The sequence below is a fragment of the Pinus tabuliformis genome, chromosome 6, assembly GCF_031772625.1.
Source record: "Pinus tabuliformis cultivar Carrire ecotype Pingquan chromosome 6, CPIR1, whole genome shotgun sequence".
NCBI lineage: Eukaryota > Viridiplantae > Streptophyta > Pinopsida > Pinales > Pinaceae > Pinus > Pinus tabuliformis.
The window spans coordinates 307767328-307793239 of NC_142292.1; the positions used below are offsets into that span (position 1 = coordinate 307767328).

A 25912-nucleotide genomic window follows, 5' to 3' on the forward strand; every position below is an offset into this window, starting at 1 on the left:
ATTCATGTCCCAAATCACCCCTAGGAATTAGGACATTGATCTTCTTGGACCCAACACAAAGGATTGTTGATAATTGCGCCACAAGGCCTAGCATGGTCCCAGGCTAGCCTTGACACTGCCTCATGGGTAGGTCGTGATTCAGAGCCCATATGAGGATGGTATTCCACAAGATGACTAGGGAGGGCTTGTTGCACCTAGTGGATCCCTAATGATGAAGAGATGAGGCATTGCGTTGACCATTAGAGATCCCTGGAGATGACGTGGTGACACCCCAACAAAATTTGGGACCCTTGGAGTTGTTTTGAGGATCAATTTGAGAGATATACCTTAAATGATGGATGATCATGAAATGTGGACACACTTTCAGCCTTATTTTTAGCATCACATAGCACCTGGAGCAAAAAAGGGCATGATGTCATCACTTAGAGGCTTATAGCTCACATGTTTGGGTATTTTGTGGCATAATTTCACATTAAGGTAGTGGGTGGGCTTGTAACCCAAGGATTGTTTTATGTTTACTCATTGTCAAACTTGTTTAGGGGCTTCTTACGCTAAAATTAGGTGAGGTAGACCTCATATAAATATAAGATCACCTCAAATCTCTTTTCATCGTCACTTGTGGACTATTTCAACCTCCTTAGAGATTTTGTCCTAACTAAAGCTTTGTACTCTTGTGGAGATGTGATCTTTGTGGATAATTTTGCTATTGGAGACTAGTCCTTGTTGTGGAGACATCACTTTGGGATAATGAAGGGTTTGTTCATGGATATATTGTGAGTATCTTAATTGTTTAATATCTTTCAATGGTTATTCAATGCAATATTTGCTAGGGTTTCTAGGTTCTTGGTTAATTGCATTATCCTTATATGAAATTGTGGTGAAATTTTGTATGCTTTAATTAGAGAATCTTAGACATTCATTGAGGACCTCCTAGAGAGATTTCTTCTTGATTTTATCCCCTCATAAAGTGATAGCTAGGGGTTTGAAAGTGGAGAACTAGGGTTTTCCCCTGGTACTCCCTTCTAGGGTTTGATATCTCCATAATAATTGTTCGTTAAACTCCATCACCCAAGAAGTAGGCACTGGCTTCCACATAGATGATTAAACCATATCACAATTTTATTTTTCCCTCTCTTTCTCATTTTTGGCCCTTTAAGGCAAGTTGTTAGGGTTAGGGCATAGGGCTAAGTATAACTAGGGCAAAATCGTTGGCTTGTTGTGTGTTTCTTATTGATTGAACCTTATTGCATCAAAATCTAGCCTTTTCCACAGTTGGAATAGCCTCCATGGGGCTAACATCACAAACCTCAGGTAATTTTGCCCTCGGAAACCTTAGTTTAGTGTTCAAGCTTCAACTTAGTGCTTGTTGAAGGCTTGTGGTTCCTTTTGTTGATCATACCCATTTTTCACAAGCCTTTTCTTAGTCTTATATGCCTTTGTGACTCACTCTTGTTGCATATCCCTTAAACCCTAGGCTATAAGTACCCTTGATAGGCCTCTTGGAGAGCATGTTGTTCCTTGTTTTATCAGATTGAGCCTTGTCTTTAGTTTGAATACCCTTCTTGAGCTTATCCCATCCATCACCTCTGAACCATTTCTTAGAATATCTATTAGGTGGCTAATACTAGGATGCCTCCCTTGCTATGAAAGCGGTCAAAATCCACCTAGGAAACCCTAGTTTAGTGTTCAAGCTTCAACTTAGGGCTTGTTGAAGGCTTGTGGTTCCTTTTGTTGATCATACATATTTTTCACAAGCCTTTTCTTAGTCTTATATGCCTTTGTGACTCACTCTTGTTGCATATCCCTTAAACCCTAGGCTATAAGTACCTTGATAGGCCTTTTGGAGAGCACGTTGTTCCTTGTTTTATCAGATTGAGCCTTGTCTTTAGTTTGAATACCCTTCTTGAGCTTATCCCATCCATCACCTCTGAACCATTTCTTAGAATATCTATTAGGTGACTAATACTAGGATGCCTCCCTTGCTGTGAAAGCAGTCAAAATCCACTAAATAGCAGGAGGTGGTGTGTTGTGGTGACAATGGGCCATTGCCTCATTGTTGTCCCTAGGTCTATTTGTTGTCTTATGAGACATCTCACAAGACGTGCTAGATTTTGAGGCAATAGGCCAAAAAAGCCAATATGCCAGCTTTAGCTATTGAATCTAATAATTTGTCTCTTTTCTCAAGAGGACTGATTTCTATCTTGAGCCTTAAAGGCCCGAAATCTAAACCTTGAATTTGTTGTTTTCCTCATTGAACATTACCTTGCCCGTCCTCCACGAGAAAGAACTGAATTAGTTTTTACCTACAAATCAGGTTATAACTTCTCAAAAAAAAAAACTTCTTTAAAATCTCCCAGTCAAGATAGCTAGCAAACTATTGCTCAGAAAATGAAATAAATTTGTCCTCAAGAAGAAGCCTCTAAATATGGTATACATTTCTTATTAAGGTGTAGTTGGGAACTGTGACTGCAGAAGAAATCTATATTTTTGAATAGGGCAAAAAGCGACTGTTTTTGGTAAATTTGTTGTTCTCATTTACTTTGTTGGTAATTTCTATTTGTATTGAATTTTATTATTTAATTTATTTTTCTTCCTAAGTCATGCGTTCGACTTAGGTTTTGAAGTCTGAAGAACCTTAATATTTTACCCCTATGTAACATTTACCTCTTCGAAGCTGGATTGGAGTCTATTTCAATTGCCATCCACATTGGTTTTATACTTTACTGCAAAGAGAAACAGTCCTAGCTATAGCCTGTTTGGTATGAGTGAGATGAAAGAATTATTCAATTGTTAAATTGGAAAATTTAAACTTTGTGCACAATGACTAATCTCTTGAATTCATTGCCTTTGGTTGACAGGGCCTATACAACGGGATTCTCTTCAAGAGGTCATTCAATTGCCGTCTCCGAAGAAGCATTCACAACCCTCTTCCAAGTAGTTTCATCTGAAATAGGAGGTTGTCCTATGAATATCCATATCCTTGGACGTATATACCCATCCTTAATAGAATGGGCATTGAAGGGAGGACTACGGCTTGTACGGTTTGTCCATTTACCATAATTTTACCTTTTTTTTCCTTTTTTCTTTTTAGTTTGTTAAAAATTGAATGCATTTAAAATTAAGATTCAGTTTTTCTGGGGTCATTGTTAAGGTTTCAGCATAAAAACTAGGAACCCCCCATTGGTAAGGTTAGTTACCAGCAAGGTGCAATTGAGTGTAACAACAAGGATGAGGATGAAATCACACTTGGCCTTGTCACATAGGAATCCCCCCATTGCTAAGGTTAGTTAGCAGCATGCAATTGAGTGTAACAACAAGGATGAGGATGAAATCACACTTGGCCTTGTCACATAGGAATCCCCCCATTGCTAAGGTTAGTTAGCAGCAAGGTGCAGTTGAGGGTGACAGGAACAAGAATGAGGATGAAATCACAGTTGGCCTTGTCACGTAGCTGGTTCTCTACTTTGCACTTGTGAAGGATGAGGTAGTGCTGCTTCAAATTATTTTACAACAAAATCTTTGATGCGGATAGCTGACTTGACTAGGAATTTAGAGTATGTATTAGAGTTAAGAATATAGCAATGGTTATTATACGAGATTAGGTTAGAGCTGTATTAGATTAGGTTAATGAAATAGTTTTATGGGATTTTAGTTCAGATATTGTCTCCCTTATATGTGTATATTTTGATATATACATTGAATCAAACATATCATTCTCTTTTAATATTTTAGGGTTTGCATTTTTGTTCACTTTTTGTGTATAAAATTTGCATGGTATTAGAACAACGTTGAGGAGAATCCAAGTAGAATGAGTGAAGGCTCAAAAACTGCTCCAAATCAGAGATGGTATAAAAAAGTAATAGATAGAGCAAGGGAAGCTGTCTAAAATAAGTTATGAATATAATTAGTCTGGAGTCTCACCCAGATTATTCCAACCAGTAACCAATTCTCTATGGTGAAAAAAAATAAAAAATGTCTAAGGAAATAATGGCCCAAACCTATTGGAATCACAGATTTGCATTACAGTGTTAATTATATGAAGAGTCAGTGACCACATGATAAGGTATAACAGAGTAAAGAGTGGGCCAATTAGGATATTCTTGTCAGAACATATTATGTGGAAGAGTCGCTACTGTCATCTATATTTCTCGTGACAAACAACCTGCGATTGTCTGTGCTGTATTATGTTGTGGGGATGATCGAGATTCATGAGAGCTTTGTCACTGCTTGACACCGTGAGAGCCATGCCATTGCTAGACGAAGTCGACCGTGAAAGCCGTTTCATTTATTGAAACACTAAACAAACAACGTGGGGACCTTGCTAGTGAGATCATCTGCTCCAATTTTTCATGCTGCCGTGAAAAGTTCCATCTGTGCAAGCGAAGTTTAAATGAAAAAGTGAGAGTTGCCACTGCGAAGGGGGGAATTGCTTCCATCTATGTGATTTCAATAAGGCAGAAAGAGCCCTGCTCTGAGAAAGGAAAGATACAATTCGAGGAAGACATACGCCACGAAGAGAAGATATGGTGTTCACTTTAGATAACACTGCCAGTGTGAGGTATTGACAGAGTCATACAATGGTTGTGGGAATTCCTATGATCGGCTAAGTCGAATGAAACTGCCAACAGAATCAAGAATATGGAAGAATCAACCTATGAAGAAGTAATACATTGTTTCTAATGAGGATACCAGATATTTTAGATCTTTTGACGTTACATGATACTTATATTGACCTGAGAGATTTATTATTGAGAAGTGTATTCTACATTTTAGTAGGAAGGCATGTTTATATTTTGCCTTCTTAAAATAAAAATAAAATATTAAGAATAAAATATTCTCTAAATAGAAAAGCAATATCTGCTATAATAATAAAAAAAATGCTATTCATATTTACTTAATTGTCCATATTCCCTAACATAAAGTCATAAAAAAATTATATATGTAATAAATTTTTAACAAAATATATATGTGCATGAGAAAAGAAAATATTTTAATGATGTATAGAATAAAATTTAAGTATAAGTTAATATTAATTCATATTAAAATATTTTATTCATAACTTACATTGAAAATATATTAAGAAGAAATACAAAAAAACCAGTTTAATGTGGGCTCATTCAATGACACAATACATGTGTTAATTAATATCTATAACATTCAAAAATAAATTTAAACAATAAAAAATTACACATTGTTTTTTACAGTCTAAAATAAGTTTTCACCTAAAAAAATTTGATCTCTCTGGCCTATATGGTTAAGATGGATCTTTGCTTGTTTATTCACAACCCTTGCAATATATATTCAATCAAATGAAGGTATAACAAATTAGGGTTTGAATTGGATGGAGTGTTAAATTTTAAATTTAAGCTCAAGTGATCTATGCTTTAATATGAAGGATATAGTTGGTGTGAAGAGTTTCAAATAATTTTTTGAACACCCCCAATTAAGCAAATACTCTATAAACTAGGGTTTTAAATCATAAAATTGTATTAATATAATAGATTATAATAACAAATTTAACCATGATAATAGTGAATAAACTATGTGAAATGAATGTTAAATTAGAGAGTAAATTAGGGATAAGATTACAACATTTTTTATGATTAATAATACACATAATAATAGATAAAACTTTAATAACATCCCTAGAAAATGGTTAGAAAATGCATGAAAAAGCTTCACTGTTGTTTCTTTACTGTTGCTTCTTTAATGGGCATTTAAAAAATATCTACCCTAGGCATACATCAATAAGTCATTAAAATTTGAAAATATATGATTTTGCTACAATTTAACCCTAATTTGTGACGCCAAATAGTCTCACTAATCTTGTTCCTCCCTTTACTATTATGAAGTCTTCTTCTAACGGATTGGTGTTCAATCTCAAATCTAGTGGAGATATGCAGTTTGTTTTTCATTTTATTTATGTTCCAACAAAGTTGATTGGGACTAAACACGAAGAATTTCGAAAAGATCTGGGACTAGTTGTAGGGTGAACAAGCTTCAATCTAGGGTTGACCACACATATAAACACAATTTTAAACAATTAAAGGCAAAGAGTTATAGAAGTACTTCATTGATACATAAGTTCATGAGAGAAAATACTAGATTAGATTATTAGTAAAAAGGGTTACAAAGGCTTTCTCTAGATCTTTGGTCTACACTCTTCCTTCTCTTCTCTCGCTCTTGCTGGCCTCTCTTCATCTACCACACATTTTATTATTTTTTTCCTTTTACATATGAAAATAATTCTCATAACTAAGTTTGATAAATTGAGTCTGTTTTGCTAATATCCTCTTATATTAGCTAACTCTACCTTTTACATAGCTAACTAATGACACCTCACTCTAACTACAAATTCTTCTAGATATACTAGGAAATATTATAAAATAAAAAAAATTGGGGGACCAACTGTCTTGGCAAATAGAATTTTGTCTTAAGGAGATCAAAGATGAACTTGTCTTGTAGATACTCCTGCATGAGGCTCCTGGGAAAAAAAAGAACCATCCATCAACTCCTCAACACTTGTACCATGCTTCAAAATATTTGTTGCTATTATCCATGTAGCATCTTCTACTAGTTGTTGTTTCCATTTAATAAATACTTCATATACTCCTTACCTGTGGTTTTTTTATTCTTCTTTGACTCAATCTTACTTCAATTTATTTTTGAGTTGTTTTGGGTAGTTGTTTCTCCCACTTGTTGGTCTGATCTTCATCACTTACATGTGCATCTACTATAACATTGTATGATTCCTTGAAGGTATATAGATTTGCTACATTGAAAATTGGTGATATTCCAATGTCCTTAGAAGTTCCAACTCAGACATGGGAAGAAAACTTTCTTAAAATTTTAAATGGACTAATTTTCTTGAGCTTAAGTTTATTATATGTCCCAATAGGAAATATTTCCTTTACCAAATATGCCATAACCAAGTTGCTAACTTCAAAGTCCAATTGTCTTCTTTTTATGTTTTCACTCTATTTGTACTTGTTGATGTTTTCATGCAATTGTTGCTTAACTCTTTCCTACAAATCTTGCATACTTATAGCAAATTCTTCGCCATCTGCACTCCTGAGTTCTTACTTTCCCAAATTTCTTAATTCATATACTCCTCTAGGGTGCATTCCTTACAAAATCTAAAATGGGCTCATTCTTGTGCTTCCATTAGGTGAGCCTATAATGCTCCCTCCCACGCCCTGTTGAAATGTGACAAGAAGAATATTCCAATTTTAATTTGTCTTTGAATTAAAATTTGAATTTAGTTTCACGAGCTGCTTGAAAAATAATTAATTAATTCATCTTGAGTTAATTAGTTGGAGAAATTCAAGCTAGAAGTCTTTGTGAAGTCATGCAACAGTTATCCCTTAAATTAAGGAGATTGTAAGGATGAGTTGTATTTGATTTGTAATTAGTTAACTCATTAACTGACTTAAGTTCAGTTAAATTAGTTCCAAACAGTTTGAGGAACTAATTGTGAGTTAAGTCAGTCAATGCATGCATGCATGCAACTAGTGTACTCCAGATAACTGAAGATTCTCTCATAAATAACTCATGCATGTCAGTTCAGACAAAGACCGGTTGAGATTAAAGATAGGGACAGTGTACTATCAGTTGCAAGAATTTTCCTATAAGAAAATCTCTTGCATGCAGAAGGAAATCATTCCTTGATATTTGTGCAGTTTTACGGTGTGTTGGAGGAGTGTGTGAGATCAGTGTCACACAAGGTTATAGCTAGGTCACCTAGGGAAAACTGCACAAGGAAATAGGAGGCTTGGAGGGCAGAGGAGAAGGCATATGAGTAGTCTATTATGTCTATGAGCAACAATGAGGGATTGTACTGAGAGCTGGATAGTTGTGAGAGCTAAAGTTGTGTGTAATCCTGAGATATTTCCACTTGTATGATAATACAGATAGCAGGGTTTTTAGCTGAGGCTTTCCGCAGAGTATTCTTCTATGTTTCATGTGTATTGATTCTTCTTCTCTATTGTATGTGTTTAGCTTGATCTTGCTCAAATTGATTAAGCTTCTGCAAGTTTGATTGTAGAAGTAGATTAGATGTTTTGCTTTAGTTATATTGCATAATCAGGTTAATCTATAGTCAGAATTTCTACATGGTATCAGAGAAAAGGTGATCGAAGCTATGAACAGTATACTGAGAAGGGAAATTCAAAGTTTGAAGTTCTTGGTTGCAGGTAAAAAATCGAATTCTTATCACACCTCAAAGTTCACCAATGGCGTTCAATGGCTTGAGACTCGAGTATGCTTTGGATGGCAGCTCGAATTATATAGCATGGAAGATCACATGGAAGCGGTATTAGAAGACAATGGTTTGAAGGAATTCATTGATCAAGAAATCCCCAAGCCAACTGCAGCTAATGCACAAGAATTGGCTGAATGGAAGAAGTGTGTGGCGAAGGCAAGACAGATTCTTCTGGAGGGAGTTCGAGACCATATTGTCTCGAGTCTCCATGGGAAGGAGACTCCGTTTTCAATGTAGAAGACATTGAAGGACCTCTATTAGAACAGTATCGACCAGAGGAAAGTGGCGCTCAAGGATAAGCTTCGGAAAATCAAGATGGAGAAGGGCGACACTATTTCCACATACCTGAACAAGCTCACCACCTGCAAAGATGAGCTTAGTAGTGTGGGAATAACTACTATCGATGATGATATGGTGAGCCTCGCTCTCCTCGGACTTCCAAAGAGCTGGAATAGCTACCAGGACTCTGTGAATGGAAGAGAGAAACTACCAGATTGGGAACGACTGTGGTTGGAACTGATGCAGTAAGAGATCAAGAGGAGCACAAGAGATGGTTCTTCATCTAAGAATGATGATGAAGAAAATTTGGCCTTAGCAAGTATGGCAAGGAAAGGGAAAGGGAAGGCTTCCCATTCCAAATCGAATTCTTCTCATGGAGGGAAGAAGATTGACAAATCTAAAGTGATATGCTTTAATTGTCATGAGATGGGCCATTATACAACTAATTTCCCATTGAAGAAATCCAAGAAGGGATCCTTGAAAGGATCAAAAGGTGAGGCATTAGCCTCTCAGTTCGAATTGGATTTTACCCTCATCGCATGCATGGTTTCATTAATGGTGGGTTGTTTTTGGTATCTTGATAGTGGAGCCTCATTCCATATGACCGGCGATAAAAGTTTATTTAGTACCTTGGAGGAGAAAGACCTCAAGATGCGCATAGAGATGGGTGATGACGGAAAGTACTATGTTTAAGGAGAAGGCACGGTTGCTTTTTATAGGGAGGATGGAGCTCCTCTCACCTTGACAGGTATGAAGTATGTGCCTGGACTGAAGAAGAACTTGGTATCGGTTGCGATGTTGGAGGACAAAGGCTATGATGTTGTCTTCAGTAAAGGAAAGGCGTTCCTGAGACACATAGCCATGGGTCAGACCAAGAGGATTGGGATTCGAGTGAAGAATCTCTATAAACTAGAGGTAGATGACTGTGCTGCATTGAGTTCGAAAGCAGAATTGGTGCAAAGCCAAGACATTGGCGAGTTATGGCATAGGCGGTTGGGCCACTTGCATCATGGGGCCTTGAAGATAATGCAACAAATCTCTATTGGACTTCCCAAAGGTAAACTTGAGCAAGTGGACACATGCAAAGGTTGTACCTTGGGAAAGTATGCCAAGTCTTCCTTTCATGATTGAGACATTCAAGCTGAGGAAATCTTAGAGCGAGTTCATACTGATTTGTGTGGACCATTATCGACAACATCCACCGCGAAACAAAGGTATTATGTGATTTTCATTAATGATTTTTCTCATAAATGCTGGATTTATTTCATGCAGAAGAAGGACCAAACCTTCTCAAACTTTTCTGAGTTCAAAGCTTTGGTTGAGAAAGAGTCAAGGAAGAAAATCAAAGCTTTGAGAAGCGACAATGGTGGAGGGTATGTCTCTCAAGAGTTTAAGGACTTCTATGCAGCAGAAGGAATTAAACGAGAGTTGACAACACCCCATAACCCACAATAGAATATGGTGGCTGAGAGGAAGAACAGAACAATTTTAGGGGCAGCACGGGCGATGCTGCATGACCAAGGCCTACCACTTCATTTGTGGGCTGAGGCATGCAACACAGTGGTCTATTTGTAGAATAGAAGCCCACATCGCATACTTGGGATGAAAACACGAGAGGAAGCTTTCTTCGGGAAGAGACCAAATGTGGGTCGCTTTAGGATCTTTGGCTCATCGATATATTACCATGTGACCAAGGTTGCCCAGAAGAAACTTGAGCCGACAACTGAGTTGGGAATACTTGTGGGGTACACTGATACACCTCACAACTATCGGGTGTACTTGCCTACCTGTTATCGGGAAAACTAGTGTCTATGCAGAGCTGCTAGTCCCACTAAGGCTGGTAGCTACCTTAGAAACAAACAAAATAAAACTACTTTCGTTTTCCTTTATGAGAAGTAGATGAGAGAAGAATAAAGGAGACCAACCTCAGTCTTGCACTTGGTTCCTTGCTCGATTCCTTTCCCTTCTGACAGGTCTTTGCCACTTGCTTCTTCGTCTACCCAGCTTCAAAGAGCACCTGTAGAATCAAAGCAGCATAACACTATCCAAGAACAGAGATCTACTATCATAAACAATATAGGACCATATATATATTGACCACAAAAATGCATAAATCATCAATCATACAAGAATGTGGAGGAAAACTTGAATAGATTTATTAATAATCAAGAAAGAGCAAAGAGGATTACAACCAATTGTTTTGACCCAGGATCATCCTCTCAGTAAGAAAGCCCTTCTTCACCTCATGAAAAGCTTAGATCACCCAACACTATGATGTTGCACCAATAACCCAGCAGCACTTCCTTATAAGATACAAAATTCCAGCCTCTGGATCTCTGGGATGAGGGATCCATATATAGATGTTTGAAAGGGGGGTGAGTCAGCTTCTGAGATTTGATTAGTGTCCTCTCTATGATAGTTCTTGATTCCACTTGGAGATTGATGATCTCTTACTCATCCATGGGCGAATGCAGAGAGGCAAGTGTCACAAGAGAAGTTTCTGGAAGATTCCATGATCCTCCACCTTGCGGATTGACCCCGCCATTTGTCCACTCTCGCCCATCACACCCCATAGAAGGGCTTTTCAACATGCATCGCACCTACTGTGTGTATTTAGGTGGGATGCAACGCACTTTGACCATGGAGCGGGTTAAAATGGTCCCATTTTGACCAGTTTTGAGCAGTTTTTCATGGAGAACTTCTGGGAGAAGATGTAATCAGTTGACCTTGTTCTTTTAGGGGTCGGAACAACACTTTTAGGGACTCAAGAGCCCTTGGTTTATGGACATTTATGATTGGGGTTGCAGTGCCCAAAAATGTCTATAACAGTTGCCCCCTAAAGCATGAGGTCGTTAATCTTTTGATGTCGGGTGAAATGCTTTATCATGAGGATCTGAAGTTTTTTCAAGCTGGAGGGCGACCTGTAATAAGATACAATACAATACATTATCTTCATAATATTTTCATGATCTAGCTGAGGCAGGAATTTCCCATGCTCTTCTTTATAAATTCATTTTCATGTACATGAGATAGACAATCGTCTGAGTGTAGACTGATGATTCTGGTAGAGCCATCATCCCTTAGATTGGATGATTATCTGTGCAGCAATGATGTACATTTGATGTCTTTATTTTCCTGAATATATATCGCAGCCCGGATGGATGAAACTAGATCCGGGGTTTTCAATCTCGTTCGATCTTCACTCAAAGTACAAGTCGATCCATGTGAGAGATGTTCTGGAGTCGAACATGAAAAGACATCGCCTGATTACCGACCAATGATGTAAGCTGTTAACAGGCGTGAGAGGAATCACCGATAATGATGATGACCCTCAAGGTACTAGAGTACAATTCACGTGGTGTGAATAAGGGACTTGGCGTCGAACACCACGCAAAATCTTTCGGTCGAAGGCCATTGATGTAAACCTGTCACCGGAAGTGAGAAACTTGCCATTGAGGCATGCAAGCTTTAAAGTACTGAAAGGGTTGTTCCTAGATCGACTTCTTGGATAATGAGTTGATGTCGACAAGAAGCGATCCGTCATAGGAGGGCCTTAGTGAATCCCACATCAATGACACAGAACGGAGCAAATGCTTTTAATGGAGGTGAAAACGATCTGGTGATATAAGGTTCAGGATGGCGGTCATGAAAGAATGGAGCATAAATGTATCACAGTGGGTGAGACACAGGTGAATTATCTGAGCGACTTCTCTTGAACATATCGGCGACACTGACATGATGGATCGGTAGCATTAACCCCAAATATGGATGGTGTGACGGAACCATGGTGATGTGACCAGTGAATGGAACAACCCAACCCGACTCGAATGTGGAGTGAAAGTGTCATGTTCAAGAGCGACTTGTTACCAACAAAGTTTCTTCAAGTTTTCTTCCCAATTTTTCCCCAGTCATTGCTGACTAGTACCTCTTTATTTTTGTCAAGCTTGAGGAGGATAACATATGCTTGTTCTTCCCATCGCTATGTTTTAACGAGCCTAGTGATAGTGAAACTCGTTCTTATCTGTTATGGAAAAGTTTGTCGCTATTCGGTTTTAACGAGTTTAATGACAAAGATAACTCGGTCCTTTTCAATTTTAGAGAGTCTGAAAAGGGACGTAAATAAGACTCCAACAATCCTTTTTTGTCATATAATCCCTTAAGTCCGAAAAAGTATAAAATAATACAAAAGGGATGAATTTTCGGTAATTTTAATGAGCCGAACAAAACAAGCGCTCGATCTTTTTGTGTAATAATCCCTTAGGTCCAAAAAGATTAAAATCTAAAGGAGGGATAGAACTTCCAGTCACTTTAACGAGCTGGAGAGGCCAATTGCTCGACAATCTTTTCATATTTTACGAGTCAGTTGAAAAGAGCTTAAATGAGACTCGTTTTTTGAGGAACGAGTGATAAATTTGGGTAGCAGCTAATTCCAGGTAAGGTTTGGAATTTTCCAATCACGACAGTGTCACAAGGACGGCTAAGAGGATCACTCTTCGCAGCTGTTCCTCAAAAAGGGTAAACAATCAAATGGGGGTGAATGATCGGCCAATACAGAGTGGAGGTGATGATGAGAACACGACCAAGGCTTCAAAGGCTGATGATAATACATTCACGATGGTTATTTACCAGAAATTGGTTTATTTTTTAATGAGCTTAAACTCTGGAGGAACATTTGCTCATTGCTTATGTTTATTTTTTAACGAGCTTGAATTCCGTGTTAAAACTACTTGATAATCCAGTCGTATAATAAGGATGTCTCATATATAAACGACATCTTTTCAAAGCTTTGCCCCGCATCCTTTCTTTATGCAAGTTAGGAAACGACCAATCCTACGAGTTTAAAGGGTTAGAGGACCTATAAATTTAAAAAATAAATGGTCGCTCTTCGCTTGCACGCCAAAAGGTTTGCATGCCCCCAGGTATAGCGAAGTAGAGTTTCCAGGTTACCCCTCAATTTGCAGACAAAACATTTGTTTTATCGGGAAAGGCCTACCTTTTCAGGTTACCCCTCAATTTGCAGACAAAACATTTGTTTTATCGGGAAAGGCCTACCTTAATAGAGGTATCTTATTTTGGTCTAATCCCATTTTCCAATGGACGGGTCTGTCAGGCCAGTCATACACTCTCCGCGGAAACCCACCCTATACCCAAGGTTTTCTTGTCGAAACAGACCAGGGTGCATGCCCCCTGGGTTTCAGTCATATCCTCAGAATCACTTGCGCTCATCAGGAGGATGGACTGGGGATTGATGAGACATTCCTTGCGTGAAAAGACCATTTAGGGTTGGTATATGACTATTTTCTATGTGTGAACCGGGAAATGAAAGCTGGTCTACGAGCTTGACCACTCTTCCTTCATGCGGAAAACACATTACTCTAAAGAGTGAGGAGACAATGGCTCCCATGCAATAAATATAGTCTAGTCCAATGAGTAGATTATAATCCAGGGGTCCTTGGACTACCATTACGTTCGTGTGAACGGTTTTCCTTCTTAATGTTATTGGCACATCGGGAAGGATCCCTAACGGTTGAGTGGTTCCTTTGTTAAAGCCTGTTAGATTTCTCATCTCAGGCAAAAGCGATTGCAAACCAAGCGCTTTCCAAGCAGTTGAGGAAATGATACTCACAGAAGCCCCTTCATCTATGATGGTACCGGCCATGACCATTCTATATATTTGAGCAATGATTCGAAATGGCACACTAGCTAGTAAACGGGGTCTGCCTAGTAGATTCCAGTCAAAGGAAACAACCAGGTTGCTTGGAGGTGGGACTGAATAGACGGCCGGATATGACTCTAACGAACTTCCTTCCTGCAGTAAAGGAACGGGTGGACTGCCCCCATGTTCATCGGAGTCTGTGCTTACGAAGAGAATTTGAACGGTGTCATTCTTGTTCTCTTCGGTGACTGTATCATCTGAAGATTGATCCTCTTAAAGCAAGACCGAGTCAACTGCCGCCTCGACCTTTTGACTTTCATCTGGTGTGGATTTAGATGGTTTATCTTCAATGATAGATGCTTCAGCCGACCACAAGGGCGTGTCAGCCAGATTTTCAACTAGTGACAGACTTGGCAAGAGTTTCTTATATCCAGGAGGAAGCCGTATCGGTGAAACCGAACGGTCGTTCAAAACTCTTTTAGCTTTGTCTAAGAAGGGACAACGGTGGATGGTGTGATCGCCTTCAGACAATTTACAAGGAAATTTATATTTTCCTTTTTGTCCAGGGGCTTCACTTTCACTAGTTGACGGTGTACTTCCAACATGATCATCAGAGGTTGATGACACCGGATTGTGCAAACGAGGAGACCAGTCCCTTAAGATCCGAGGGATGTAAGGACAATCTCGATGATAGTGGTCTCCTTTGCAAATGACACATGGCAATTTAGGCCTGGATGGTGCAGTGTGTGGATTTTCGCTAGACAATGCTTGGTCGCCCCTTTTCGCCTTTGGCTCCTTCTTCTTCTTCTCTTTCTTCTTCTTCTCCTTCTTCTTCTCGGTTACTTGATTTTTGGCTTTACCAGCTTCATCAAGCAAAGAGGAAGGAGGAGAGGAAAACTTAGACGAAGTAGAGGGTTGGGGGGTAACTCTGGTATCATTTAGTTGCTGACTTGATTGTTCAGGAATCACGGTGTTTTGAATGACAGAAGTTGAGAAGAGCCATACGAGCAAGCCGATTTTCAATCCTGGAAGATACAATGTGGCCATATGGGGTGCACCAACATCTCCCCAAGAGGAGAAGGCACTAGGATTTCCTCCAAGGGGAACCCCTTGGTTGGTGGACTCCATTTTTCTCAACCTAAGACCAACGTAGGAAAGGTGATGTTTATTCCAATTAAAATAAATTTTAGACGCTTTGACACAACTTGTTTTTTCAATTTTTAAGAGTCGAGAAAAAACAAAAGATGACTCTAGTCACCTTCGATTTTTAATGGGCTTGAAGTGACAAGTGCTCAGATGGACATTTTCCTTTAAGGAGTCTGAAAAGGAATGAAAGAGACTGCTCTGGAAATCTAGACAGAGGGATTACCAAACCAATCACAAAACTGCATAACACCTTTTACGGTACGGCAGTCAATCTTCCCGAATGCTGTGTTCAGTGCATTGCTATCGATAGGGCGGCAGACACGGCTTCCTATGGATAAAGGATATAGCCTATTGTGGTCTCCCAAAACATACTCGACGGTACATGGGAGCACAAGTCCGTACTGACACTTGTCATCTCAAAGTGGAGGAATCACCCAACCAATAGTGAAAACAATAGTTACCAGGCTTTACGACGTCGGAATACGTCTCTAGCCTAGACTTCTAGATGTTGTGCGTTAGGTTCCAAAGCGTTTTTAGATTCATTAAATTTATTTTACAATTGATCTTGCTTAAGAAATTTGCCTTTCAGGTTCACCGCGTGATGTAGATGTACAATTCCTAAAATGCAATCTAAGATGATAAACAATCGTTTAATCTTCTTTTTGCAATGAAAATCCTAGCTACTAAGGAAAGAGAGAAGATTTTCTTTCAACATAGAGCAGAGAGCACACACTATATGCATTGTCCTAAATCAAACCAACAAACAGTCTAAATGCAAATGCACGTGCATGTATTTGTTTTCAGCCTTCTTAATGTGTGAATGATAAAAAGAAAGCTAAGCGCAAATCTGAATTATTTTTCAAAGCGACAATTACTAACAAGCTTCTTTTCAAAACAAAAATGAAGACAATGACGACACTTTGTTATTTGGAATTGAAAACTTGCTTTCAACACTTGAAAAACTACCAATTAAAATCAAATACAAGAGTAACAGTGTAATCGACTATCAATAACAATCGGATTCTCTTCAATGGCTGAAAACCACACTTGCGACACTTTCAAATCAAGAAACGATAGTTCAATTACGCTACTTCTTTATAAAAGAGAACTGAAAATGGCTCAAAATACATAAAAACCTTTACAGTTCTTTGCACAATGGAGGTGGAATAACGGCAAGGAAGGGGGTTTCAACAGAGGTGTACTGACTACAGGCATCAAAACTCCTGAATAGAGCTGAAAAGAGTGGACACAGAAGCCAAAATCTAAGAGTAGAAGAGGTCTGATCAGCGCACCTGTAGCACAGGGAAACTAAAATGCAACGCACGTACTACACTCGGGAAGTGCGATGCATTCAGGTTCCAAAGAAGAGACAGTCCTATGGACCAGGGACGAGACTTTAGCTGGGTTCGGGGTCACAGTTTGCAGCTCAGTTCAGGGATTTAGGCCGAGCAAGTGGTAATCAGTAAATCAATCACAGTGGTAGATATAAGGAGGTTACTAGAGCCACCACAAGGGCAATTAGAGAGCTTGTAAATCAATTGTTTAATTCATAAACAAAACCTGGAGATAGACTGAAGCAGCATTGATCTACTTTTCACTTGCATAGCATATGCAGTTCGAAGGCTAGCTGGCTTGACTTTAGGCTCCGTCTGTAAGTTTATAAAGTAAACAAATATAGACAAACAAACAATCTATTCACTCCCCAGCGGAGTCGCCATTTTGTTATCGGGAAAACTAGTGTCTATGCAGAGCTGCTAGTCCCACTAAGGTTGGTAGCTACCTTAGAAACAAACAAACTAAAACTACTTTCGTTTTCCTTTATGAGAAGTAGATGAGAAAAGAATAAAGGAGACCAACCTCAGTCTTGCACTTGGTTCCTTGCTCGATTCCTTCCCTTCTGACAGGTCTTTTCCACTTGCTTCTTCGTCTACCCAGCTTCAAAGAGCACTTGTAGAATCAAAGCAGCATAACACTATCCAAGAACAGAGATCTACTATCATAAACAATATAGGACCAGATATATATTGACCACACAAATGCATAAATCATCAATCATACAAGAATGTGGAGGAAAACTTGAATAGCTTTATTAATAATCAAGAAAGAGCAAAGAGGATTACAACCAATTGTTCTGACCCAGCATCATCCTCTCAGCAAGAAATCCCTTCTTCACCTCATCAAAAGCTTAGATCACCCAACACTATGATGTTGCACCAATAAACCAGCAGCACTTCCTTACAAGATACAAAATTCCAGCCTCTGGATCTCTGGGATGAGGGATCCATATATAGATGTTTGAAAGGGGGGTGAGTCAGCTTCTGAGATTTGATTAGTGTCCTCTCTCTGATAGTTCTTGATTCCACTTGGATATTGATGATCTCTTACTCATCCATGGGCGAATGCAGAGAGGCAAGTGTCACATGAGAAGTTTCTGAAAGATTCCATGATCCTCCACCTTGTGGATTGACCCTGCCATTTGTCCACTCTCGCCCATCGCACCCCATAGAAGGGCTTTTCAACATGCATCGCACCTACTGTGTGTATTTAGGTGGGATGCAACGCACTTTGACCATGGAGCGGGTGAAATGGTCCAGTTTTGACCAGTTCTGAGCAGTTTTTCATGGAGAACTTCTGGGAGAAGATGTAATCAGTTGACCTTGTTCTTTTAGGGGTTGGAACAACACTTTTAGGGACTCAAGAGCCCTTGGTTTATGGACATTTATGATTGGGGTTGCAGTGCCCAAAAATGTCTATAACACTACCAATGGGAGGATAGTGGTTTGGAGAGATCTCAAGTTTGATGAGCAGAAGGCCATGCGAGTTTCCCTTGAGAGGGAGCTCCAACTACAGGTTGTGGAGGAAATTTTGGTTCCTAAGGAGGAGGAGCCTCAGACTGATGCGGAGCAGCCACATGCAGAGGTTCCAGGAGTGGAGCCATCCACTCAAGCAGAGTCTTCAAGAGAGGGATGAAAGTGCACAAGAGAAGTTGAGAGATTGTTGTCGGATGCGAGAGAGAATGTGGGAGAACCATCTTCTCAACACAGACAGAGGAGGTCACCTTAGAGGTACAATGGATACATGGCCCTTGTTGGGGAATGTGTTGAGATTGGGCTATCTTCCTTTGAGGAAGCAGTGCAACAACCAATTTGGGTTGATGCTATGGTGGAGGAGTATGACTCCATAGTTCGGAACAATGTTTGGGATGTGGTTCCAAGACCGGAGAACAATTCAGTTGTGAGTTCCCATTGGCTTTACAAGGTAAAGCAAGCTGCTGATGGTAGTGTGGAAAAGCATAAGGCAATATTTGTTGCCCGTGGCTTTTCACAGGTTGAGGGTGTCGACTATGATGAGACTTTTTCTCTTGTAGCAAGGAACTCATCTATTAGATTGATGTTGGCATTATCAGCACATATGGGTTGGAAGATCCATTAGTTGGATGTGAAGACTGCATTCTTCAATGGCAAGATTGAGGAAGAGGTGTACATAGAGTAGCTGGAAGGTTTTGAGACCCTCGTTCATGAGTCGCATGTGTGCCGACTCAAGAGAGCTTTGCATGGGCTAAAGCAAGTACCTCATGCTTGGTACACCAGGATCGACAACTACTTCATCGGGTTGGGCTTCATAAAGAGTGAAGCGGATGCGAACTTGTACCACATCATGGTGGAAGGTAAGCAGTTGATCATTTTACTTTATGTTTATGATCTCATATTGACAGGTGATGATTAGTTGATCATAGCTTGCAAGGAGGACCTTGCAAGAGAATTCGAGATGAAAGACATGGGTCTTATGCACTACTTCCTTGGCATGGAAGTGTGGCAAAAGGATGGGGAGTTGTTTGTGTCTCAGGGCAAGTATGCCAATGAGATACTCAGGAGATTCCACATGGAGAAGAGAAAGCCCATGCAGACTCCTCTAATAGGTAATTGGAGGAAGTAGGATGCTACTTCAAGAGAAGTAGTAGAAGCTACTATGTACAGGCAACTTGTGGGTTCACTGATGTACTTAGTGAACAAATGACCAGATTTGTGCTATGCGGTGAACCAACTGAGTCAAGCAATGGTTCAACCTACCAAGATGTTTTGGAAGGTAGCTAAGCATGTTTTGAGATACCTCAGAGGCACATATCAATACAGATTATGGTACAGACAGACAGAGGGAGTGAAGCTACAGGGCTTCACTGATGCAGATTGGGCAGGGAGTCCATTAGATCAGAAGAGCACATCAGGAGGAATTTTCAACCTTGGGTCATCTACAGTTTCTTGGTACAGCAGGAAATAGAGGTCAGTTGCACTCAGCTCGGCAGACACTGAATACATGACTGCAAGTTAGGTAGCATGTGAGGCCATTTGGATGCGGAAAATTATAGTTGGTTTGTTTGATCAGAGGATGGATCCAACTGTGATCTATTATGATAATCAACATTGTATCAAACTCTCTGAGAATCCAGTATTTCATGATAGGTCCAAGCACATTGACATCAGGTATCATCATCTCAAAGACTGTGTGGCGAGGAGGATCATGTTCTTGCAGTATATTTCGAACGAGGAGCAAGATGCTGACATTTTGACTAAGGCATCGTCAAAGTGTAAATTCGAGTTCCATAGAGACAGGATCGGGGTGGCAGATAATCCCTTTCTTGTTGAGAGGGAGTGTTGAAATGTGACAACAAGAATATTCCAATTTTAATTTGTCCTTGAATTAAAATTAAAATTTAGTTTCACGAGCTGCTTGAAAAATAATTAATTAATTCATCTTGAGTTAATTAGTTGGAGAAATTAGCATTCAACGACCTTTGCTGTTCTTCTTCGGGCTTTGATGTCTCATCTTCATAGATTCGAACCCGCGACGGGTCCAGAGACAGATTGGAAGGAAGAAGTCCTGCGAGGGGGTTCGCTGCAGCAGGTGGATCCCAAAGATGGTGTCAATGGCTGGTCGTCTCCTCACGGAAACCTGTTTCACGTCCGGGGTTCGAATTATTTCTCCAGGAAACAGAAAGATCCTGCTGGAGACTGGGTGCTGAAACCCCTGGGCATGGACTGGCTCAAGGCCAATTCGAAGCCCGACCATGTGCTCTCCTACCCTGATAACAGAGTGATGGCAGCGTTGAGCAAAGCCAACCGCGACGGGAAAGGCCTGAAAACGTTTGTTTTTGCTGTGAATTTGCAGGTTCCCGGCCGGGAGTCGCATAATGCTGTATTCTATTATGCGACTGACGATCCACTCCCGTTGCTCGCTCCTGTGATGGTCATGGTCCAGGCAACCTCCAACGTTTTCCTCATTGATCACGCGGGGCCCTTCAGGCCCCCAGACACTCGCAATCAGAAAAATGGGGTTTGCATCACTGTCAATGCAGGACTGGCAACCCCACTTCACGGATTTGCTACCTCCGCCCCTGGGAGAACGATGCAAGAGGCCGGGATGTTCACTTCAAGCATAAGAAGGTAAAAAATCCCCAGATCCGCTGTTGATCAATCAGATCGGGCTCTCAACAAACAGATTGACCAAGATCTTGCAGGTCCGACACCCCGGATGGGAAATAGCCATGGCAGATCTGCTCTAGGAAGCACAAGAAGCCCTGGCATGGGGTCAAGGCACATCTCTGATTCCTTTCAGATCCAAATTTCTCAGCCTACAGGCAGAACCATCATGCAATGGGTCAGTCCTTCAGATCTGGTGCAGGAACTCAAACTGAATCTAGAACGTCGGATGGGGATCCCATCAAGCTTTCGGCGACTTCTCTTTCAAGGTAAACAACTTGAAGACCCTCTTCCCCTCTCTTCTTACAGCATTTCCAAGAACAGCTCTATGGTGGTTACCCTTCGTCTGAGAGGAGGTGCAACGGGACAGTCATTCTCTGCTCGACCCTTCTCATACAAAGATGTAGTACACTCTGAGAACCCCAAACCCCCGGAAGCCCTTAAATCTAAGGCCTTCTTGGTTGACAAGATTGAAGAAGTTCCTTCTGCTGAACTCACCCATGAAGATCTGGCAACCCAACTTCAAGAATTTGCAGAAAGAGCCATCATTTACAGATTTAATGGACTATGGCCGCGATCTCAGGATCTCTATGCATGGATCCATGCAAACTGGACTCATCATTGTAAGATCTTTTTTTGTTCAAAAGGTTACTTCATTGTTCTATTTTATAACAGTAAGCATTATGAGAAGGCCTTAGCAGAGGGCGCCTGGTTCATGGGAACTGCAGGGCTCTTCTTGACTCCTTGGTTCCCAGATTTTGATCCAGCTACTGCAGTCATTACCAAGACCCCTGTATGGATCAGGCTTCGAAACTTACCAGCCCACCTATGGAATACTCGTGTCTTTAGAGCTATAGGCGATACCTTGGGCAGCTTCATTAGGGGAGATTTATGGCAGGAACCCAAAGGTCTCTACTCATATGCAAGAGTATGTGTGGAGTTAGACTTGAGCAAAGGACTTCCAGAACAAATCAATCTCAAGATAAACGACTTTGTATGGACCCAGACACTGGATTACAAGAATACCGCATTTCGTTGCCGCCACTGCCACCAATCTGGACATTTGCAGAACTCCTGCCCATCTTGTCCGACAAAAAAGAATAAGGCCAACATCTCCAAGCCTAAGTCCAAACGATGGGCGCCTTGCTCTCCACCTCCAGTTGTGGATTTTGATTCCTCCAGCTCTGAAGATGAAGATAGCGATGAAGAACTGAATCAGGCCCCTAATTTCATGGTCCCTTCCACCGATGGTTTGGCGCCTTCCTCTGATACAGCCACTGCTCAGAAACGCGTCCATTTGTCTTCCTCCTCTGATTCAGAAAAGGAGGGCTCCCCTGTGGAGAACCCCAATCTTCAAGTTGTTATTGCTCATCCACCCCAAATCAGTTGGGTCGAAGTCAAAAAAAGGAAAGGGAAAAAGATTCGTGTTGAGGCCTCTACCCTTTTAGGGTAGAATTCAGTGCTTCTTTTGGCTCCCAACCACTTGTTGTAGCTCCTTGTTTGTTTTACTCCTTCTCCGGAACCGAGGTTGATAGTCCTATCATTTCCAGTTGCCGGTTTTCTGTCTCTCTTGAATGTATCCTCTTGTACCATATTTTTTCTTAATAGAATTAGTCCAATTCAGAAAAAAAAATTAGTTGGAGAAATTAAAGCTAGAAGTCTTTGTGAAGTCATGCAACAGTTATCCCTTAAATTAAGGAGATTGTCCCTTAATTAAGGAGATAAGGATGAGTTGTATTTGAGTTGTAATTAGTTAGCTCAGTTAACTAACTTAAGTTCAGTTAAATTAGTTCCAAACAGTTTGAGGAACTAATTGCGAGTTCAGCCAGTCAATGCATGCATGCATGCAACTAGTGTACTACAGATAACTGAAGATTCTCTCATAAATAACTCATTCATGTTAGTTCAGACAAAGACCCAGTTGAGATTAAAGATAGGGACAATGTACTATCAGTTTCAAGAATTTTCCTATAAGAAAATCTTTTGCATGCAAAAGGAATTCATTCCTTGATATTTGCGCAGTTTTACAGTGTGTGAGATCAGTGTCACACAAGGTTACAGCTGGATCACCCAAGGAAAATTGCGCAAGGAAATCAGAGGCTTGGAGGGTAGAGGAGAAGGCATATGAGCAGTCTATTCTATCTATGAGTAGCAGTGAGGGATTGTATTGAGAGCTGAATAGTTGTGAGAGATAAAGCTGTGTGTAATCCTGAGATATTTCCACTTGTATGATAATATAGATAGTGGGGTTTTTAGCTGAGGCTTTACCGAAAGTATTCTTCTGTGTTTCATGTGTATTGATTCTTCTTCTCTGTTATATGTGCTCTGCTTGATCTTGCTCAAATCGATTAAGCTTCTGCAAGTTTGATTGTAGAAGTAGATTAAGTGTTTTGCTTTAGTTATATTGCATAATTAGGTTAGTCTACAGTCAGAATTTCTACATGGCCTTGGACTTTTCCAGGCTAATAGAAAGTGTTACTTTTAACTAATCTGACCTCCATGGTCTTTTAATGGAAATGGGGTTAGAAATTTTCTTCTTTCCCATATTTAGCATAATTAACTTTGGACAATGCCATCACATTCAACTCATCAAGAGCTTTTCGACAATATAATTTTTACCTCAATCTGACTCTTGGATTGAAAGTTATGCCCTCTCAAATATTGGTCATTTAACTCCTACCACATCAACAGGGATTCCACATGATGCCACATGGAACCCATGTGAGACCCACATGGCACTTACATGGCAATTCGGTGCATCTGTGGCACTTGTTGCATCAACTTTACCCGTAGGTCCCACTAGGCTCGACTTCTCTGTGCGAAACATGAATTCCCTATATCCGACCACAGGATATTTAGTTGGACAAACAATATTCTCTTGGCATACCTCCTAGACCCCCTAATCCTCGGATACATCCATCTCACTACCATTTCACGACATTTATCCTGGCCCACATGCGAGTCTCTCACGAAAACACATAAACAAAAAAGCCTTTGATGTCTAGATTCCGAGATACATCCATTGGACATAAAGTACATATGGCTCCAAGCCTTTAGCACCTGAATGGTACCCACTCCATATTTCAGCCAAAATATGGTTGTGAGCATATCCAACTTTGAGCCCTTCAACTCCCAAAATAGGCCCCACACTGAATACTAATTATAACAACTTTTCCCACAAGTTATTCATGTTTGTTTTAAATCTTGTGCCTTCATGAATATGCACAAGGGAAATCAACCTAGATGTCCAGACTCCCAAATACATTTGTTGAGCCCACATTGTATTTAGATTGGATACAAAACTGCACCAATTAACATATCTTGACCCAACTATGACCGAATCCTCTGTACTCCTTTAGACTTAGAACTTTTATAAGTTTCAGGGAATTAGCCCAGAATTCCACTAATGCACAAACGTTACTTAGAACACTAATTTCTACAGGCATGAAACCTTCATTCGAAATCCAACATTTCAGACATTGATTCAAGCTAGAAGTACAATAAATAGATTCAATAAAATACCTACTAACAGAAATAAGAGCAAGCCTAGCCATGGCTGACAATGCTCTAAAATTTTAGATACAACAACATCATATTAACCCACAAAATGGGTCCCAGGCAACACTATTAGATCCATTGATATATTACACATAATATCATTTATAGTCCCACACCAAGAGAGAAAACCAATAGTACATAAGCATAAAATCCATGGTACACATAACATAACAAACCTTGAGAATCCTCAAAAAGTAACACTTGGTTGATCATGTCAAAAAGTCAGACATAAACATATAAATGACTCTACAACACAAGAACATATCAACAAATAGAATCTCTACAACCCCTTCAACCATGAGAACAATCATATCAATATTTCATTATAAAAAACCAGGAATATCATATTCCCCCATTCACAAGCTGATACATTCATTGTCACATTTCACAACACATCGTTCATCATTCACTGTGCCACATGCGTACAAGTAAATATACTTATATTATTATCTTGAGTGACTAGCAACTGAGAGAGGGACTTAAACTCTCAACCTAACCGTATAGCATCTACACTGAGCCAGATTAAGAGTCTGAGGAGTTAAGTGCTTAAGGGTATTCACACCAATACCATTCAACTAAATAATCAAGAAGAGAAGTCCACTACCCAGGTGGTTTATCAACCGCATCCAATAGTAAACACCACAATGACTCTCTATCCCAATAGAAGTCAACCACAAAAATTCATCCAAGGCTCAGTGAGTTACAACTCAGTTCAAAGAGAATGAATACACTATCTGGGTAGTTTATCAACTAGCTTCTCTAAGATAACACTACAGGAATCATGAGCCCACTATCTAGGTGGTTTATCAACTTACCAAACTAGCACATGAGTGATTTATCAGCCCCAAGTCTAGCACTTAGTGGTTTATCAATCCTTTCCACTAGCATCTGAGTGTCTCAACCTCTCAAGTGGTTTATTATCCCTCCAGCTAGCATCACAGTGGTTTATCAGGCCCATTTCTCTTAGCCTTCAGGCCCCTCCAAAACTCCACCAAACAACTCTAACACAACTCTATTTTTCCCTCTAATCATGCGTCTTCTTCTGCCTAGCAACCAACCCTTAAACGCACATGAAACAAACCTAAAACATGAATTTAAATAACTTTAACCTCAACAACTCGGCCTCCACTCAGAATTGTTCACATTGTCCCTTAACCTCCTCCACGCTGTCCCTTTAGTCCTCTCTAGCTGGCTACGGCTTGCTTGAGATTTCAGAGCTCCTCTTGGTGATGTACTGTCATACTTGGATGATTAAAATGACTCCAATACACCTTGTATTTATACACATACAAGGGCTCTAAGGAATCTTGAAGAGACACATCTATAGGAGTTGTTTTACACCAAGCCTACATGACTTGGTAACCAATAATTACCTTGTCAACTTCAAAAATTCATTTCTCTCTAATGACAAACTCGAATTCGGACTACTCTTAATGCATTGGAATTGTATCATTGAGCACTATCATCCTCATCCATCATCCTCATCCCAATATACACAAATCAACACTCCCTCTTAGCGAGGGAGGTACTTCCAAT

The 25912-nt window shown here is 40.0% G+C and overlaps 1 protein-coding gene across 1 annotated transcript in view; it reads left to right on the forward strand.

Moving 5' to 3' along the window:
* LOC149258542 (uncharacterized) overlaps positions 1–25912 on the forward strand; it is a 398534-nt gene that overhangs the window by 205280 nt on the left and 167342 nt on the right. The window contains exon 5 of the mRNA XM_089371974.1: positions 2859–3041. Coding sequence (XP_089228100.1) covers positions 2859–3041 — 183 coding nt within the window. The remainder of the gene's footprint in view (positions 1–2858; positions 3042–25912) is intronic.